General features: G+C 43.1%; 1 protein-coding gene and 3 non-coding genes across 6 annotated transcripts; 3 read left to right on the top strand and 1 right to left on the bottom strand.

The window, feature by feature from the left end:
* Nucleotides 1-5,769: 5,769 nt before the first annotated feature.
* On the bottom strand, nt 5,770-19,831 carry st6galnac4 (ST6 (alpha-N-acetyl-neuraminyl-2,3-beta-galactosyl-1,3)-N-acetylgalactosaminide alpha-2,6-sialyltransferase 4). Of its 3 annotated transcripts, none has more exons than XM_036129763.1 (4): nt 19,338-19,831; nt 17,956-18,365; nt 8,427-8,534; nt 5,770-7,059 (listed from the first exon to the last, which is right to left on the bottom strand). In XM_036129763.1, the coding sequence occupies exons 1-4, from the start codon at nt 19,584-19,586 to the stop codon at nt 6,873-6,875; spliced, it is 954 nt and encodes a 317-aa protein (XP_035985656.1). In that variant the 5' UTR covers nt 19,587-19,831; the 3' UTR covers nt 5,770-6,872. The 3 variants fall into 3 exon arrangements, with proteins under 3 accessions (XP_035985656.1, XP_035985657.1, XP_035985658.1); XM_036129764.1 differs by having other exon boundaries at nt 17,956-18,324; nt 19,338-19,444; XM_036129765.1 differs by having other exon boundaries at nt 19,343-19,422.
* On the top strand, nt 15,225-15,318 carry trnai-uau. The gene is made up of 2 exons: nt 15,225-15,262; nt 15,283-15,318. It is a non-coding gene; the product is annotated as a tRNA-Ile (tRNA).
* trnai-uau lies at nt 16,207-16,300 on the top strand. Its single transcript has 2 exons — nt 16,207-16,244; nt 16,265-16,300. It is a non-coding gene; the product is annotated as a tRNA-Ile (tRNA).
* trnai-uau lies at nt 17,118-17,211 on the top strand. The gene is made up of 2 exons: nt 17,118-17,155; nt 17,176-17,211. It is a non-coding gene; the product is annotated as a tRNA-Ile (tRNA).
* Nucleotides 19,832-20,657: the final 826 nt, after the last annotated feature.

Raw genomic sequence — 20,657 nt, 5'->3', positions numbered from 1 at the left:
GCCGATGATTATTTTTCCTAAGACATGCTGGTAACGAAAAGCTAGCGTCCAGTTCTGTTAAAACTGTTTATGCAACCATGCAATCTTCGTTTTTTTCTGATACACTTAAATGTGAACTGAACGGACGTGAGTAGAGTAGCAGTGTTTCCTCTACCATTCAACAAGGGGGGGGGCGCACCACCAACAAAATCGCCAGCCCTCCCTAGAAGGACGGCGGACATGTAGGTGCAGAGCTTAGTTTCACGAGGACGTACGTGAAGCGACTTGCAAGCTCCTGCAGCCTCTCCTCACCACGGACTGACAGGTGTGCGGTGGTTGCTGCAGTCGGAAATGTAGGAATTTGTCTCAAGAAATAGCCAATAAGGGCGTTCAACTATGAAGTTTAAAATGTCTGCGGGGTTGCGGTGCACAGTACGACATGGTGTGCAGGGGCCTATAACGTTTATCCTAAGCAAGTCATCCCTCCATTACTTTCAGCTCAGAGTCACCTGCGTTCGAACGCAGGTAAACTCACACTCTCGCCCGGGGAGAGAGTGTTCAGAGTCACGATTTTACCTGCCTTGGGAAACGTATCTGTATTTTGTAAATTGACCCAGTTGCTGAAGATGGCTGCACTAAAAACTCCCACCAAGTCAGGAGCACTGAGCGTCTAGCTACTAGCCTTGAAGACGTCGTTGTGGGCCAGAGGTCACGGATTAGCGAACCAGGGTCCGGATCCAGACCCACCTGCTGGCTAATCTCGACCCAACCTGATTTAAAACATTTATAAATTACTGCATGTTGTCCGACGACAGTGTCTAACTTCCCTTGCGCCGCTTCTCCTGTTAATATAGTAAAGCCCTCCGGAGTGCCCGGCTGCATGTGATGCAAATTAGCCAATGAGCTGTGTCAGTCAGGGATGCTGCTGTTATCTAGTTTTAGACACAGCAGGCAAACCTGCGGCAAGCCGAGCGGCGGGAAAGAAGGAAAAGACGAAAAGAAAGAGAGAGCAGAGAAAGGATGGACTGGTGGAAGAAGCGCGGCGAACTGGTGAGAGAAAAGTGAAATGGCGTGCTCAAAGATTAGGAAAGTAGACGCAGAAAACAGGTCTTTTAAGGAAGAATGGACTGACGTGTACCTGTTCATCTTGCCAGGTGGGAGCACAAAACCTGTCTGTCTCATTTGTTCCGAGACAGTCGCTCTCATCAAAAGCAGCAACATTAAGCGGCACTAAGAAATGAAGCACAGCTCATTTTCCTAAACATATCCTGCTTGCTTCAGCCATACGTACGGAGAAAATAGACGATTTAAATGGCACAGTATGATCGGTCCTGCAGAATTATGGTTCAGACATTCACTCCTTAGCAACGTGCTAATGAGTGCTCTCTGAGAATTGCGTGGATATTGGGACAGCATGAAAAGTCATTCAGCGATGCAATGGTCGTCACAGAATGCACGAATACAGTTGCTGTGACACTGCTCGATGGAAAGCAAAAAGAAGAGCTTTGCCAAAAAATACAGGAAATCCCGTTGTCAGCGACATCAACCATAAGCAAAACAGAAATTGTGACACGTGACGTACTGACACAGCTTGATGAGGCGATTCAAAAGGAAGAGTGCATAGGTTTGGCCATAGATGAGTCCACTGATATAACTGACAATGCCCAGCTTGTAGTTTTTGTGAGATTCTTTAACAAAGAGGAAAATCAAATGTTTGAAGACCTGTTAGGTGTAGCACCTCTGGAGAGCAAAACAAGAGGGGAGGATATCTACCAAGCATCAAAGAAGATGCTAACAGAAAGGGGAATAGATGTGAGAAAAGTTGTTTCAGTCACTACTGATGGAGCCCCAGCCATGTTAGGGCGAGAAAAGGGAGCAGTAGCAAGAATGAAACAGGACCACCCTGACCTAATCTCCTACCATTGTATAATAAACCAATCGGTCCTGTGTTCCATTCTCTCGGATCAGAATGCTGATGTGATGAACACAACGATGAGAATCATTAACTTTCTCTGGGCATCTTCTTCCCTGCAACATTTCCTACTCAGAGAGTTCCTCAAAGAAGTTGAAGCAAATGCAGATGACCTCTTGCTGCACAACAATGTTAGGTGACTGAGTAAGGGCAGAGTTTTGGAGCGCTTTTGGTCCATTTGAAAAGAAATTAAAATTTCCTTGGGACAGCTGAAGAGCCAAAAGGCAACACAATTTCTTTCATTTCTGACTGATACAGAGAAGTTAGATTATGTAGCATTCTTGGTTGACATGACATCCCACTTAAATCGACTGAATTTAAAGCTACAAGGCAAGGACAATTCAGTCTGTGATCTGATGACATCTGTCCAGGCATTTCAACGCAAACTGGAGATATTCAAAGACCTTCAGGTCATTTTGAGTATGTTTGGCTCAACCTACTGCTGTGTTGCAGCATTCTCCACTATGAACATAACAAAAATAAATATCCATCCAGGCTCACGAATGAGCATGTCGATATGTGCTTGAGAATGACTTTGTTGCCATTCAAACCTAGGTTTAAAATCCTTGCAGGGCAGCCTAAAGCCCACTTCTCTCATTAAGCCATAAAAAAAGAAAGAAAGAAAAAAACAGTCAGTTCAGGTGTTTTATAAAAGATGTGAAAGTCAGGAAATTGTCTATATACCAAACTGTGAAAGACTGTTGTTCTCTATTTCAAAAAGCACTTTAGAATTTAAAATGGAAAAACATTCTAATTTTTTGTTATTGTTTTTATTTAAAAAGTCGGTGTATAACATGGATGCATAAACACCTGACCTGCTTTTTAGTTCAGTGTTAAATGCTGTTTAAGGTAACAGATTATAATTAAAAACAACCTTTACTTGTTGTTGATTTTCTTTATTTGGACCCCGCTGATTTTTAATTAGTGACCTCTGGTGTAGGCTGTTCTGATGGGGGGAACGGGGCGTTCATTACAGAGAAATGCATATAAATGATCAAGAATTACCCCGAGTATTAGTTTACTTCAGGTGGTGCCGTGATTATTTCTATACTGAGAACGTTTGCCTCATACAAATATGAGGATGATCACTTCTGTTTAAACTCGATTTACCATTTTATTTCTCTACAGGGCACATCTGCGCTTTAAGCTAATCCACTAGTCACCAAAAATGTCTCTAAAAGTGTAACTGACATGAAAGCAGACAAACCTAATCTGTGCAGCAGAACTTTGGGGTTGAAATCAGCCTGCAGGATGTTGAGATCTTCATCATTTTTAGTTGTTTCTAAGGTCTCGCCCTCTGCTCCTCCTAGCCAGCGCTTAAGCTGCTGTCTCCACATCTCGAGCCGTTGCTGTCTCCACAGGAGCCGTTATTCTGTGAAACCACCCGGTGGCAACGGAAGCTAACGGTGGCACTTTAACTGGCAACGCCAACTGCCACGGCAGTTGCTGCTCTCCCGTAGCTGTTTATGGGCAAAACATTTGTTATAGACGCCTTGTTAGTCTACAACTGCTTCCAAATAATCATGTTTTATTGATATTATTTCCGATAAAAGCCAGTCCAGCTGGCGCAACTAGTGTGGCAGCAGGTCCTCTGGCACCTTGTGACACCTGCAGTGGCATGCAGCCGCCACAAGGTGTCACTAAGCCGGCAGGCCACCTGCCGCTGCCGCACTTCTATTGCTGTTTATGGACAAACGGTTTGTCAATGGAGTTATTTAATGCCCTTTCTATATTTACTTTCAATTAATGATGCGCTAAATTGACATCATTTGATAAAAAAGTGTAAACAATTTAATAAAAACAGTTATAAGGTGACTGTTTTGTGAGTGTGTGAGTGGTTTGACTTGTGATGATAAAAACAAATGTGGTGATATAAAAACATCACGTGAAAACACGCTGGCACACTTTGGAAGTCAGTGGCTGTTGGGTGCCATGAAGATGCCACGAGAGTGCCAGAGGATGCCAGGATGCTACCAAGATGTCAGAGCAGCTGTAAAATCTTCCACAGAACAAGAGAGACAGACACTCTTGTTCAGCACCAGTAACATTCTGAGTACCATCAATAGTAAATGAAAACTCCAAAACGGGAAGAGTCTCAATTTCTTCTGCGATGCTTCGACTTATAATACTGGCCATGATGTTTAGAATTTCATTCGACAATTTGGGGCTTGTGTACCTTGTTTTACGCTGTTAACCACTTCAGCAAAATGGGATCATTCTCTTCTGCCCTAAGTTTCAAGAGCTGGTACAGAACACTTTTGTCACTGTGGCCTCTTACAGCTTGTCATTGTCTTACCACATGCTGCACAGAGCTAACAATTTTCCTAATGCAATGCCTTGCTACCTCCTGCTGTTTACCCCATGGGCTGGAAGAGCCCATGGGGTAAAAGCCTTTAACATGCCATGGCGACTGCCGCTGCTTTCGTGGAAGTAATGCTGATTATTGACCAACGGGATGTCAGGATAGTTATGAGCTAGTGACTGTTAGTTAATGTCCGATATTTTGAATTATCATTCTGACTGGTCAAAGCTTGCCATTTACGTAGCATTTTTGGCGGAAAGTTTAAGCCGTCTTTCAACCCCTAGTTACTGACAACATATTAAATCAATTTCGTATGATTATATAGGATGGCACAGAAACTGTATCTGAACTTCATGTTTTACCTTTACAGTTTTATTTTAACAATGATTCAATAATTAAGGTGTTGCACTTTTAGCTTCAGCCCTATGAGATAAGATCACAGTTTTCATCTGCTAGATCAGGGGTCTGCAGTCTGCAATCTGCGCTTCCATTGGCTCTGTGAAAACAGAAAATTCAGTTTTGGTTTCACAGGAGCAGATTAACTTCTTCCACAGGTTGGCTCTGTCCCCTAAATTGTTTGTGAAAATCTTTAAACGGGATTTCTTATGTATTCTTTTTAACTTGATCTTTTATCAACATTAAACTCAAAGTGTACATTGAAGTATTTACTTTGCATCGTGTATGAAAGAAATAGCAACTGTTAATATTACATGATAAATAAGACACTACCATTAAAATAATTCACAGCACAGGTATATCTTGAAGTGAACTGCATAGACTGCAAACACTGTAACGGCCTTTGGATTTGATCACAAGCAATCTGTGTTAAACTGAGATTTCAGTATCAAAGGTTTTGCTTATTAAACCTCTAAAAAGAAACATTTGAAGAAAACTAACAGTCTTCTTTCTTGTAACTTGGAATGTAGTCTGGACTAAATCAGATGGATGAGTTTCATGCTTTTCAGTCTTCTGCAAAACTTTTCAAAAGTAATTGGACAAAAAAAAATGCAAGATGTATTCCAGCTGCTGCTTTATAGACATTGTTATCCTTGGGTGATAGAGTTGGAGGACCAGCTAGTTGATTCAGGATTTACTGGTACTGGTTGTTCTGAGAGAAACACTTTACAGATTACCTGCCACTCCTGTGTGCTCAGATCAATACTCCCTGTTGTGGTCATCATCTCTGTCTTTGGGGGGATGATGTGGGCCACGATTTTCATTTTCACAACAACCGCTAGAGACGTTCCTTTAGAGAAATGTGATAATTTGTTACTTTCAGAAATTAAAACTGTAGCACAATGTACATATAAGGTGTTTATAGAAGCACCGTGGTGAATGTAAAAATGCATGTCTTTTTTTAAATATAAAAGGAAGATTTGCATGTCGTCTCCACAGTAATAATAATAATAATAATAATAATAATAATAAGCTTCTCATTGCAAGCACACAACCTGTGGATTTGTTCATGTGATGTCACGTTGACATAAAAATTAATGACCACCAGGAATCAGCTCGATGAACAAGAAGGGGTTGTTTATTTTTCAAAATCCCCAGCCGAACCAGTTTATCGGAACCCGTATGGTGCATTCAAAGACCAACAAGTGTGGGAAATTACACCTACCATTCATTACAGTTCGCTTACTCATAAAACGATCAGAAACATTGCAACCTTGCCCACTCTGTTGCACACATTCAACATGTCATCCAGCATCATCAAAGGCTTCAGTAACAGGCATGTCTATTGCATTTACAGGCTGCAACCAGGCATTTAGATAAATAGATACAATCAGAGCAAAATACCTCAAACAAAAAAAGACAATTCCTTTCAATGCATCCAACTTTACAAAATAATCTGTTTGAGCATCTATTCTTTTATGTTGTTGTTTTTTAGTAAGAAAAAAATTAACCACAGAGATATTAAAAAAGGCAAGCAATAGACAGAAAATATTTTACATAAACGCTAGTTTATGGAAGCTTTCATTTTCACTAGTCGTATTCTGAAAGACCCCAGAGGCTGTATTGATATTTTTTCTCTACATACCTCATTTTGTATGTTTTGTATGTTACTTTTCTGGTTGGTATTTGGCAGAATGTGAAACAGATTTATTGGTATGAACACGACGTAAGCCAACGAACATAATCAAGCCTTTTAAATTGCATATTTGTAACATTGATGTCTTGAATATTTATACCTAATATATTCTATCTAACATTGTACAGAAATGTTATTTACAATTGCAGGTTCATGTCTTTAAAAGTACATGTTGTATTTGTCTAAAGAATAAACAGGTTAAAAAAAATGGGCAGAATAGGTCTTAAAATTTAGACACAAGATGGAAATGAATGAATGATTGGTAGCCAACTGTGACATAAACTGTTTCAGTTTTGTGCTTTGTTGGGCTTTACTGGAATCCATTTAAATATGGGTAAACACAATCTAAATAATCAATGACAGACACTGAACGCTGCCAGTTAAATGCCCTTCATCACATAAAAATAATAAAAAGTAAAAACTGTTTGGTTGAAACAAGAACATAAAGCTTGAGTACAGTAACTTCCACCTGCTTTTGTAACACCATCACCTGTTGACAGGATATTTAGTATATAAGATGCCATTCCTCAGAGCCTCCATGCAGGATGTTTAAACTGTATCTTGTGGCGTGTTGCCCATTTGGCATAGATAGCCTTCTCAGTGATGTAGCGGTGTCCTGCGAACTTTTTGTTCTGGTGGAACGTGTACATCTTGCATTCACTGATCTTCTTCTGCTCGTAGTAATGGTAAGGAACTACTCTGTGATGTGCTCGGCTGTCAGGATGCAAAAAGCACAAGAATTAGGACAGGGTTTACAGTAGTAACCTCATTTAAAATTGAAAAAAGTACAAGTCCAACCTCAAATTTGAGCACATTTATTCAATAGAAAGAAAGTTAGGGAAATAATTGTTTTTATTTTTTAACATATTCCGTGGAAAAACCCTAATAGCTCCAGTAAAATAAATGCAGCTACAGAATTTTTAACATCCTTGATCAGAATGGTTAAGAGATTGTCATGAGTAATTAATAAGATTGGGTTTTTCTGGGGTGAAACAACAGAAAAGCCTATTTTTTTCCCTATTCACTCTTCAAACTAGAAAAGGTCATTTGTGTGTTGATCTTTACATATCAGGAAATGGCAACAAGAAAACATCTAGTTTTCTACCGATGAAGGTGTTCATGGACAGAGCATAGTTAAATGGTTCAAAACAACTGTAACAGACACAATCAAGGCTAGATGAGGACAGGTTTAACTTTTCGCTATGATTCGTGAGGAGACTAGTGAAAGAGCTGAAAAAATCTCTGAAGTACAGTTTTGAAGAGGTTCACCAAGGTTGAATACAATTTCGTCATTTCTTAGTTTGAATTGCTCCAAAACATCATTTTGGTCTTGCTATTAATACAGTAATGGGCAAAAATATAAAACACAAATGCTTTTCCTTAACCACAACCACTGGAATGTGCAGTCTGACAACCCAATATATATTTTAGATTTTATTTTCACCATGCCAAGAACAAAAGGGGTAAAAGAAAAGCATATTATTTATATATTTATTTTGATGTCTTAGGGAATAATGCAACTCTAGTCAATTTAAAGATATTTAAGTATAGTCATAGTCAAACTTATTACAAGTACACCTCAAGTAAAGATTAGAATAATTTTAGTTTCCTATTTTAAATGACTGTAAATAGCATATTTTAACTGTATTTTGGCAGAAAATTATAAAACCTGAAAATGCATTTCAATACTTTAAATTGTGTTTAATTTTCACTCTGTTATATTTTCTATGTTTTTACTGTCTTAGGTGTAAAACATTACTATACAGTATATGGCGGTGATGTTGTCAAGCATGTTTACTTAGAAAACAGAGAGAACTGAAAATGAAACACCTTTTTGATGTGGGTTCCCATTGCTCAGAAGGGAATTTTAGTATATGCAATATGACATGAGTGCCCCCGTACAGGGCTAAAATGAGAAGTAACCCAATAATAGGTGATTAAACCTTAGTCTCCATATAACAAAAACATTTTTTAAAACTTTTTTTTTTTTTTTTTTTTACAAATCATTAACAGAGGGAAACCATTTTTTGGAGGGAGCTACACTTGAAATGATGGAGCTTTGTTGTACATCATAAACTCACTTGCAGTAGTTATCATCAATCATTCCATAAACACTGATGCTGTCACACATGTCCATAGCGAGGATCATACTGAAAAATCCAGTGCTGAGAAAGGCACCCGTTTTCATCCTAAGGAAAAGAAACATAAAAATTAATTCTGATAGATGCATAATTTAACAACCCCCTTAGAAAGCCACCAGTTACAATAAATTAGTTTATACATTATTTGAATAGGTGAACAGGAACATGCTTGAGGGTTTATCATGAATTTCCCTTTTACACAAAAATGTTTAATATTAGAAAACTTAGTTCTTTTTCTAACTTCGCTCGGTGTTTCACTATGGGAATCGCCTTGGTGTGACCAACTACGGAAGCTCCAATGATATCACGTCTGTCTGTGACAGACAGGTTGAGCCGTGACCGTGGCTCCACCCACCAACTATATCACGGCCAACCTACCCGCCTCAACTCATTCTGGCTTTCTTCTCGTGTGAAGACTACAGCAAAGCTCCCTCAGCGCGCTCAGGCTAGCTTGGACCTGTTTAACAGTTCTAAGGCGTTCCGTAAAGGAAAACGTCGCTGAACGCAGGACCAGGACTGACCTGTGCCGTGCTGGGTAAGCGCTTCGAAAGAAGCATTTTCAAAAACACAAACGTTTGGAGCTGTGACCGCGTAAAGGCGAACTGTTCCGGTGTCTACTCTGTTTTAATTAACAGAATAGATAGAGTTTGTGTCGACCGAGTTATCACGTAAAGGTGGGCTTGGCTTTTTAGCTAGCGGTGTATCGCTAGCATAAGAGTCCGGTTAACGTGTTGTGGCGAACGGACGTAATATCATTTAGAGCTAACGTGTAACAACGAGCTCCGTGTTTGAATATTGTCATGGCTGCGGCTCCTACCCCTGCCAAAGGTTCTAAACCGACAGTTAAAGAGGTTGTATCCCGCCCATGCCCAGCGTCATGCGGGGCATCTATCTCGGGGCGGGACCCTCATCCGATGTGCATAGCATGCATGGGCGCTAAACACGCTCAGGCATCGCTGGCCGACCCTCAGGGGTGCCAGCACTGCGCGTCAATGTCGGAAAAAATCCTGGAGAGACGGCTGAGGGTGGCTGTCGCTAACAGCCAGGACCCGTGCCTCTCCTCACCTTCAGCCGTTGCGGCAGTGGGTGAAAACCATCAGCCGCGAGCTTCTAAAAGCTGGGCGGACATGATGGAGGAGGAGTACCCGTCCATGCCTCCCCTGTTTGAGGGCCTCACGGACAGCGGGAAACTCGACGAAACGAGAGGACATGGAGGAGGAGGAGGATGACTCGACCTTCCCGGGTCAACACTCCAGGCCACCGAGCGGGGCAGAAGTCACCTCCCCGGGGGACAGTGACCTGTACGATGTGTGCAGGCGGGCGGCTTTAAAGCTGAACATCCCCTGGCCGGCAGCTCAGGATGCAGGAGGAGCAGAACGGGACCTGTATGACGGTAAAAGGCTTCCACCTGCTGTACCATCAGCAAAGCAGCTTTTACCAGCCGTTCCTGCTTGCATCAGAGAAATGAGCAATTTCTGGTCCAGCCCATTTAAGAGCAAGCTTCCCACCAAGGGCTTCTCTAAGCTGGAGATACAGGGTATGGGTGAACTGGGGCTGGCCGAACCCCCAGCAGTGGAGCCTTCAGTGGCTTACCACCTCCACCCTAATCGCAGATCGGTTTCAGCATCTTCTAACATCTCGCTCCCAGGTAAAATGGATCGCCTCACTGCTTCCATTTACCAGAGGATGTATAGGTATGCTGGTCAGTCAGTTTGCTCGCTTAACGCGGTTACACTGCTGTCTGCATACCAAGGCGAAATCCTGGAGGAGATGGGGCATCAACTGGACTCTGGGACACCTAACCCCAGTCTGTGGGATGAGATTTGTGTTGTGAACGATCTCATTTTACGCTCCTCTAGAGGTGCAGTCCAAGGTTGCGGCCGTGTCATGGGTCTGGCTGTCTCAGGGGAAAGAGGCCTATGGTTAAACCTATCAGGCCTGAGTGATTCCCAGAAGGCTGAGATCATGGACGCAACTTATGACCCTACAAAAGGTCTATTTGGCCCCTCCTTGGAGAAAATGAGGGAGACAAGTACCCTCAGAAAACAGGAGGGAGAGGCTTTTAACTTTTGTTTGCCTCGCAAGCCCAGCCAAACTCCCCCACAGGGCCCCAGACCTGGTTTTGTTGCTGCTGCTGCAGTGAGAGGGCGGCAAAGTGTAGCCAGGACTTCAAGGAGACCTTCTACACAACCTGCCCAGCAGAGCAAATTGGAGAACCCAAGACCATGGGGGAAGCACTCTTTTGCAGCGGCTGCTGCAAAAAATCGTCCATCCCACCCCGGGGACAGCAAGAAGAAGCGGGCCACCTAACCCCTCTGTTGACAACCTCCCCTCTGAAGAGAAGGTTTCCAGGTGCTGCCCAGGGTTCAGATGCTCCTGTAGTTCCCAGTTCACCAGGAGTCATGTTAAGTTCTCCTTCTCATGTTCAGGGAGAAGACATTTTGGGGCAGATGACACAGTGTCACCAAGCACTTCAGCAGTGTCATAAAACATTCCACAGCGTTTTATCAGTGTCACCAAGCACTCAGCTGTGCCCCGTTGCACGATGTTTTGTTCCGGGGGAATCAGAGAAAATAAACAAAGTTTTTCTGCAGCCAGGCATGTCGCCGAGGGCAGAAAGCCCCCCCACAAAAAAAGAGAACATTTCAAATAACTCTCTGCCACTCTCCTCTGCGCCCTGCAGAGGGAGCTTGCGCTCTTCACAAGAGAGCCGAGCTCAGCAGTGCAGAGGGGATTACGTCACTCAGCAGCAACGCCGTCCCTCTCTCTGCTCGGGCAGATCAGTGGCGCGCATGCGCAGTCTCTCCATGGGTTTTGAATACAATTTCCAAGGGGTACAGACTACAGTTTGCCGTGAGACCTCCGAGGTTCAACGGAGTGCTCTCTTCGGTTGCCACCGGGGATTTGGCTCACGTCCTGAAGGACGAAATCGCCTCCCTGTTAGACAAAAAAGCGATAAGATTAGTACCGGACGAGGAGGTTCGTCAGGGCTTCTACTCGCGCTATTTTCTCATTCCAAAGAAAGACGGCGTATCACTACGCCCCATACTGGACCTGCGTGTGTTAAACAGACATTTACGCAGGTATACATTCAGGATGCTAACGCACAAAGCACTGTGCCGCTCCATCCGTCCAGAGGATTGGTTTGTAACCATCGACCTGGCGGACGCATATTTTCACATTTCCATTTACCCCCCACACCGAAAGTTTCTCAGGTTTGCTTATCAAGGCACAGCCTTCGAGTTTGAAACCATCCCGTGCGGGCTGTCATTAGCCCCGAGGGTGTTCAGCAAGTGTGTGGAGGCAGCGCTGTCCCCGCTGAGGACGCGCAGGATCAGAATATTTTCGTACATAGACGATTATCTCATTTGCTCTCGATCAAGCGAGCAGGCAGTGAGTGACTCTCGGGTGGTGATGAACCACCTCATCAACCTCGGGTTCAGAATAAACCGAGTGAAAAGCCGCCTGATTCCCGTGCAATGCACGGAATATTTGGGTCTCAGAATAAACTCCCTCTCTTATCGTGTCACACCATCAGAGGGGAGGATCCTGTCATTCACTCAGTGCATGACGCGTTTTCTGTTGGGAAACGTTGTTTCGTTCAGACTGTGCCTGCGGCTCCTCGGTCTTATGGCGTCCGTGATTTCGGTTGTCCATCTGGGGCTTCTGATGATGAGGGACTTTCAACGGTGGGTCGCGTCTCTGCGACTCTGTCCCCGCCGTCATCTGTGCCTCAGGGTGAAAGTAACACAGGCGTGTGTGGCAGCTCTTCAGCCGTGGAGAAACCCGGCGGCTCTCGCATCGGGCGTGCCGCTGGGGACGGTAGCGTCCAGGGTTACCATGACAACCGATGCGTCCATGACCGGTTGGGGTGCAACTATGATGGGCCGAACGGTGAATGGCGTATGGTCGCAAAAAATGGCACGGCTTCACATCAACATGCTGGAACTGCACGCAGTGTTCCTCGCGTTGAAACATTTCATGCCCTATGTGATGGGTCGCCATGTCTTGGTAAAGACCGACAATTCCACTGTGGTGGCTTATATCAACCGTCAGGGCGGGACCAGGTCCCTGCAGTTACACAGACTGGTCAGGGACATAATTATGTGGAGCAGCACCAGAGTTCTGTCGGTCCGTGCGACGCACGTACCGGGGATTTTGAACAGAGGGGCCAATCTTTTATCCAGAGGGAACCCTCTGTATGGAGAATGGAAGCTGCATCCTCAAGTGGTGGAGCAGATCTGGCAGAGATACGGACGGGCTGCCGTAGATCTCTTCGCCTCGTGGGAAAACGGTCATTGCCCGCTGTTTTTCTCCCTGTCAGACCCAGACGCTCCACTGGGCATGGACGCGCTGGATCACCCATGGCCAGACGTGTTGCTTTATGCTTTCCCTCCTCTCAGCCTGATATCCTCAACTCTAGTCAGAGTGAGGGAACAGGGCCTGTCTTTGATTCTGGTGGCCCCATGGTGGCCATCGAAGCCCTGGGTGGCAGAGATAATCCAAGTTCTGTCAGCCGAACCATGGCCCCTCCCCATTCGTAGGGACCTGCTGTCTGAGGCGCGAGGGGAGATTTATCATCCACATCCAGATCACCTAACTCTCTGGGCTTGGCCCATGAAAGGTGGAATTTAAATACAACAGGCCTCCCCCCGGAGGTCATCGACACCATACAGAATGCTAGGGCTTCTTCTACTCGCTCTCTTTACAGTAGTAAATGGCGGGTTTTTGAGGAATGGTGTGAGAAAAAACAGGCCATTCCTTTTCAGTGTTCAGTGGTGGATGTGCTCTGCTTTCTGCAGAGCTTGTTGGAAAAGGGTAAGGCTTTTTCAACAACTAAGGTTTATTTAGCTGCAATTTCTGCTTGTCACGTGGGGTTTGGTAATAAACCTGTGGGGCAGCACCCCTTAGTGTGTCGTTTCATGAGAGGGGCACGACGTAAGTTGCCAGTTTCTAAGCCTTTGGTGCCATTATGGGATCTCACTCTTGTGCTGGGTGCCCTTTGTCATCATCCCTTTGAACCTTTGGAGGGTGTTGGCTTAAAGTTCCTTTCATTGAAAACTGCTCTGCTCTTAGCGTTGGCCACGGCTAAGAGGGTGAGTGAGTTGCATGCACTTTTAGTCAGTCCGGCCTGTTTACAGTGGGCACCCGGGCTCTCTAAGGTGTGCTTGAGTCCCAACCCTGCATTTGTGCCAAAGGTGTTGGAATCGTCATACAGGTGTTTGCTGGTGGAACTGCTGCCATTCCATCCACCCCCATTCTCTTCAGCAGAAGAGCAGAAGCTTCATTGCTTATGTCCAGTGAGAGCTTTAAGAGCTTATGTGGACAGGACAGCCTGTTTTAGAAGAGCTGACCATCTGTTTGTGTCCTGGGCTACCGCTCATAAGGGCAAACCTGTTTCCCGCCAAAGGTTAGCACACTGGATTGTGGATGCTATATCTCTGGCATATAGATGCGCAGGATCAGAGCCACCTAAAGGAGTGAGGGCCCATTCTACCAGGAGCATGGCCACCTCTTGGGCTTTGTTCCGTGGTGTGTCAGTTCAGGACATCTGTGCTGCGGCCAGTTGGGCTACACCGCACACGTTTGTAAGGTTTTACAGGCTGGATGTGGCCCAGCCATCGCTAGCACACACAGTGCTCAGAGTAGGGACGTCAGAGTCCACCTGAGGCCTGGAATGTGATTCCTATCATGTTTGGCTTCGGGGTCAGCATGCAATCCGGGAGTGGGCCATATCTCCCATAGTGAAACACCGAGCGAAGTTAGAAAAAGAACGTCAGGTTACTTAACGTAGTCCCTGGTTCTTTGATAACAGAATGAGGTGTTTCACCAACACGTCCCTTATTGCATGGTCACGGAAAGAAACCTGCCTAGAATGAGTTGAGGCGGGTAGGTTGGCCGTGATATAGTTGGTGGGTGGAGCCACGGTCACGGCTCAACCTGTCTGTCACAGACAGACGTGATGTCATTGGAGCTTCCGTAGTTGGTCACGCCAAGGCGATTCCCATAGTGAAACATCTCACTCTGTTATCAAAGAACCAGGGATTACGTTACGTAACCCGACGATTTTCATGGAATTTCCTATCAATACTACACTTGTAGTCCTTGATGTTTTTTTAAGACATATTCTTTTTGTGGGATTTTAGAGTGGATAATTTTTCTTAAAGCAGGATGAAAGGAAATGGGGTTTGAGAGAGGGAGGACGACATGCGGCAAAGCACCTCAGGCTTACAGGCTTCGGTGGCACAATCTCCTAAAAAGTTTCCTAGAATTAGATTTCTTTAGCTGGAAATCTTGCACCACCTAATTCATAGCATATATTAAAAAAAGGGAGATTTCGCTTGTGATGGCGCAATAATGGAGCCCTGATAAAGTTTCCTATTTCCAATGTGTATCCCAGAATTTGTCCCAACAAGAGTTATTTATAAATGTCAATGAACGAAAACCACATTTATTGCTATGCCCTGTCAAGAGTAGGAAGATTGATGAAGCTTGTAGGGGAAAATGGTAGGTCACGTCATGTAAGCAGATATCATGCAAAATTTACTACAATGTCTTGTCAAGAGGAAGGGGATTGAGGAAGCCAGTAGGAGCTTGCGTGTGAGGTCATAATAGAGAGGCTTTGCCTTCTGGCCTGTAATAGATTTAGTTGGGTCTCAAAGCCTTGATAACCTGACCTGGACAGTGGGATGTGGTAAGTCACGTCACGTATGCAGATATCATAAACAAGCCTGGCAGGCTCCAGTGGCGCAATTGGTCAGCGCGTGGTACTTATAAGACAGTAACCTGTGGAGTTATGCCGAGGTTGTGAGTTCAAGCCTCACCTGGAGCAATATTTCTTTAAAACAAGAGAAGAATTATACTGAACCCTGTATATTGTTCAGTAATTGGATCTCTTTAGCTGGAAATCTTGCACCAAGGAGATCATAGCACACATTAAAAAAGGCAGATTTTGCTTCTCATGGGGCACTACATGTTCTTCTTTTGATGAAAATAAATCAGTAAATACGTTGTTGGCTAAAATATTAGCAACTGCAGCTTTTTGTTGACAGGGATTGTTCAGTCGTACAAACACTGGAGTTTGAAAAACAGAATAGTTCTAGACTTCAGAATGAAGTGCAAAAGATCACTCTCATTATCCATCCAACCAGTGTCTTGTGTCTAGTCAAGATGAGGTGGAGGGAGTAACCAGTCATGGAGGGAAACTCAGAAATCCCTCTCATTATGGGGAATCCAAAAGAAACCCTGGGTCAGAAGATCTAGTTTTGGGTCTGCCTTGCAGTCTCTCTCTGGGAGGCATTCAGATCACGTGTCTGAAATCCCAGCTGGCTTCTTCTCAACCAATAAAAACAGCCCTAATTTGTGCTAATCCTGGGTAATAGGACATCCCTACAATTCTAGGAACAATAGGTTTTCTGAAGATTTGACCCCTGGTAAAGTCTCCAATAACAAACTGATCTGACTAACATGGTCAGACCAAGAGTTATTCAAAGATCTAAATACAGGAAAACACATTGACTGGTATGCTTTTCCAAGAGGAAGAGGGTTGAGGAAGCCAGTAGGAGCTTGCGTGTGAGGTCATAATAGAGAGGCTTTGCCTTCTGGCCTGGCTACATCTGTAATAGATTGAGTTGGGCCTCAAAGCCTTGATAACCTGACCTGGACAGTGGGATATGGTAGGTTGCGTCACGTATGCAGATATCATAAACATGGCTTGCAGGCTCCAGTGGCGCAATCGGTCAGCGCACGGTACTTATAAGACAGTAACCTGTGGAGTCATGCCGAGGCTGTGAGTTCAAGCCTCACCTCGAGCAAAATTTCTTTAATACAAGAGAAGAATTAGTAATTACATGGACAGAAACATTATTCAGTAATTGGATTTCTTTAGCTGGAAATCTTGCACCAAGGAGATCATAGCATGTATTCAAAAAAGGCAGATGCAGCCGCAGCTTTTTGTTGACCGGGATTGTTCACTCGTACAAACACTGGAGTTTGAAAAAAAGAATAGTTCTAGACTTCAGAATGAAGTGCAAAAGATCACTCTCATTATCCATCCAACCAGTGTCTTGTGTCTAGTCAAGATGAGGTGGAGGGAGTAACCAGTCATGGAGGGAAACTCAGAAATCCCTCTCATTATGGGGAATCCAAAAGAAACCCTGGGTCAGAAGATCTAGTTTTGGGTCTGCCTTGCAGTCTCTCTCTGGGAGACATTCAGATCACGTGTCTGAAATCCCAGCTGGCTTCTTCTCAAGCCATAAAAACAGCCCTAATTTGAGCTAGTCCTGGGTAATTGGACATCCCTACAATTCTAGGAACAATAGGTTTTCTGAAGATTTGACCCCTGGTAAAGTCTCCAATAACAAATTGTTCTGACCAACATGGTCAGACCAAGAGTTATTCAAAGATCTAAATACAGGAAAACACATTGACTGGTATGCTCTTCCAAGAAGAAGGGGATTGAGGAAGCCAGTAGGAGCTTGCGTGTGAGGTCATAATAGAGAGGCTTTGCCTTCTGGCCTGGCTACATCTGTAATAGATTTAGTTGGGTCTCAAAGCCTTGATAACCTGACCTGGACAGTGGGATATGGTAGGTCACGTCACGTATGCAGATATCATAAACAAGCCTGGCAGGCTCCAGTGGCGCAATCGGTCAGCGCGCGGTACTTATAAGACAGTAACCTGTGGAGTCATGCCGAGGTTGTGAGTTCAAGCCTCACCTGTAGCAAAATTTCTTCAAGAGAAGAATTTGTAATTACATGGACAAAAACATTATTCAGTAATTGGATCTCTTTAGATGGAAATCCTGCACCAAAGAGATCATAGCACACATTAAAAAAAGGCAGATTTTGCTTCTGATGGGGCACTACATGTTCTTCTTTTGATGAAAATAAATCAGTCAATACATTGTTGGCAAAAATGTTAGCAACTGCAGCTTTTTGTTGACAGGGATTGTTCAGTCGTACAAACACTGGAGTTTGAAAAAAATTATAGTTGAAAAAAAAGAACTGTTCAGGGGTCCGAAATACAAATATCACAGAGGTATAGTACTTAAAATAAAAATCTTGATTTTTCATAGTTTAATCATTATAAAATAGGTTCCAGTTTACTAATCTCCTCAAGATAAAACAGTTTCATGCTGGGACTAAACTGGGAACATAAACTGTAGTTTTTTGACTGCACTATTTAGGAAATAATTTGGAAATTTTCAAGTAATTATAAATAAGTAAATTAGGCAGCATAACGTCTAGTGCTTTTTTTGTTTCATTATTAACTTTATCTATAGAATCTCCACACTACTAAAAAAAATTAAGTTTTGTTCGTTTACGTTTTACAAGAGAGAAACAGTTGACTGGCAACTGTGGTAAATATAATGTGTTATTTGCAATGTTTAGCTCTTTTATTGCACAAGTTTTAGCACAATTAAAGTTGTTGCTTACTGAGCTGAGACACTACTACACCCAAACCATACCTGTTTAGTCCTGTTTCATTCTGAAACACGTTGTCACAGTACTGAATCTTGTCTCGGGTCACCATATAAATGTTTGCTTTCAGATACTTGGTGGCCAGCTTCAGGAGCGCATTGAAAGTAACTCCTTTTCCGTCTTGCTTCATATTCTTCTCGGGGCCCCAAATCACGTACGTCGTGTTTGCAGATTGTTTGAAATAATACCGCTCGTTTTTAACCAGCAGGGGAACAGAGGTGTGAGACACGACCCGGACGTCGGTGCGGCTCCCGACGTCCTCCTCGAAACCTCTGGTGGGGGCGTTGTTCATACGGATCACGCATTCTGTTTGGTCGATTTCATCTCCCGTGCCGGCACCAAGCATCTGACCGGAGCTGGAGACCAAGGCACAGTGGTTACAGTGAGTTTCCAGAAACTGCAAGGACAAAACAGATTAGGCTTAAAGATGTGTTATGTCTCAGCCAGAATGAGTAAATCAAATCTAGCATTGATCTAATGCAACTGCGACTCATTTAATCATAATCTTTCTGTCTTAAATGTTCTTTTGTCTTTAACTCATATTATGACTCAGCAACCACTTTTGGGGGCAGGGGGTATGTCTGTGCTTGCTTATCGTCTCAGTGCACTTCTTTGGTCAGGCTACAACATCACATCGCATTTTAACTCATGGAAAACAGAAAGTCAATAATATATATGTATGTAAACTACTGAATTTGAAGGAAGTTGAATCAATTATCTTTTGCATCATGCCGGAGAAAGCCTGTAATGTTCAAAAGCCATACTTCAAGAATTTTCCAGCCTTCCACCTACAAAATAACAGTGGACTTGACTTTTGACCCTGTTTTAGAGCATAACTAAAGAGCATCAACAGCTAAAATATTGTTTTATTTTATCTATTTGAACCGCCTGTTTAAATTTCTTCTAATAAGTATAGCATCAATGTGAATAAATGTTATTTACTTTGATTTCTGGAAAATATCTCAACTGCACACAGCTACTGTTCTCAAGCTTTCCATAACCTAAATTGGGTTAATACTCGTACATGAGCTGAAGGCGCGGAGAGGACTATGTTTTTTTTTTTTTTTTACACTGTTTAAAATTGCCTACTTGCAGCATTACATAAAGTAATTTTTTGTTTAAAGTAGTCCTAACTTTTAAGAGTGGCTGACTGTAGCCTTCAATTAAATAAAAGTATATTAACTTACTACACAACATCAAGACATATTGTTTCGCACTTATTTCAGCAGCAGACATGAAAAGTGAAGGAAATGTGGATTATTTAGCCTACAGCATGAGTTTAAAGTTGTCAGATTGGTTTTGAGGGACGCTGCAAATCACAAAAACGTTTTATGTGAGCCTTGGTGTCCTGGATCCTCAGCTCCCTCACCTGACCTGTCCGGTCCGGGCTAATCCTCCTGTAGCCCCAGAGGCTTGAGCCTTTTGTAGCGGGTAAAGGACCGCGTGTGACGAAGAGTCCTAACCAGAAGAGGAACAAAAGGCTCAGGCTGAGCAAGCAGAGCCACCGGGACAACATCTGCTTCGGTGAAACATCGAAAAACAGCAGCGTATGTCTGAAAGCCGCTCCCCCAGTCCTACATCCATCTGTACACATGTCGCAATAACAGAGGGTTCTCATTTGGGATAACTTCAAAGAAGAAGTGATAAATACGTCTTCGAAATATATCGATTAGGCGTTTTATAACAAAAAAAGTTTAGCCCGTGTTGATGAAATACGGGATCCTCCTCCGTTGGTGCTGTTATCTTGCGGCAAAGAACAGATTCATTATTCTTTTCTCGGTGTATTTGCATGCCCACTATTTTGCCTACTTGAGTTGTAACGCAACTTTTTTTTGCCCGTTAAAGATCCGCCCACACTAAGGGCAAAAACCTTTCGATTGAAGAGCAACCTGCCCGGATTTTATTTTCATAATAAAAATATCAAATCAATTCTTGAATTATACGCACTTCTGCTAAAAAATTCATAGTAATATTTAAGGAAAGATTTATTGTCTTTTTAGGCTTCCGTAAATGCTCAAAAATCCCCACAGCAATGATGGATATGTTTTTTCTTTCTTTTTTGGGGGGAAAGCTGGTGTGATTTTATTCTGAAAAATTAATGGCAAAACCGGAAGCAAATACCTTGCTGATGTTTCGGCCGTACTTTCTTAACCATATATATATGTATATATGTATGCGTTCTTAACTATCATATTTGTGCTAAGAAACGGAAATTGGTGAGTAGTCATTTATTTTAAATGGCAATAACCATTTAAAATAAATGGTAGTAGTATTACTACTACTATGTTATTTAATTATCCGTACTTGTATCTCATGTCTTGTAGTGTATCTCATGTCTTGTTGGTTATTGCCAACAAAAACTATACTCTTATTGCTGATGTTTCGGCCGTACCTCCTTAACCATAGCAGCTGGTCATTAGTATTGTCATTTTTACGGACTTATATGTTGCATGAATTTTGACTTGATACATATAGCACAACATATGCGCATGTAATTATATTTATAAATAACTGTGAAAAATTGTGTTGTCATTAATGAGATCATGAAATAAGATTTAAAAAAAAAAAAAAAAAAAAACTTGCGAGGAAGACAATTTGACAACAATTTTCTAAAACCTCCAAGTTGATTGGATCTGTGTCCTTCTCTCCCTTTATACTATTGGTTCAGAAAAGCAGGGTCCACAGACAT

Source organism: Fundulus heteroclitus, unplaced genomic scaffold, assembly GCF_011125445.2.
Source record: "Fundulus heteroclitus isolate FHET01 unplaced genomic scaffold, MU-UCD_Fhet_4.1 scaffold_213, whole genome shotgun sequence".
NCBI classification, from domain to species: domain Eukaryota; kingdom Metazoa; phylum Chordata; class Actinopteri; order Cyprinodontiformes; family Fundulidae; genus Fundulus; species Fundulus heteroclitus.
This window is presented reverse-complemented; position numbering and strand designations above follow the sequence as displayed.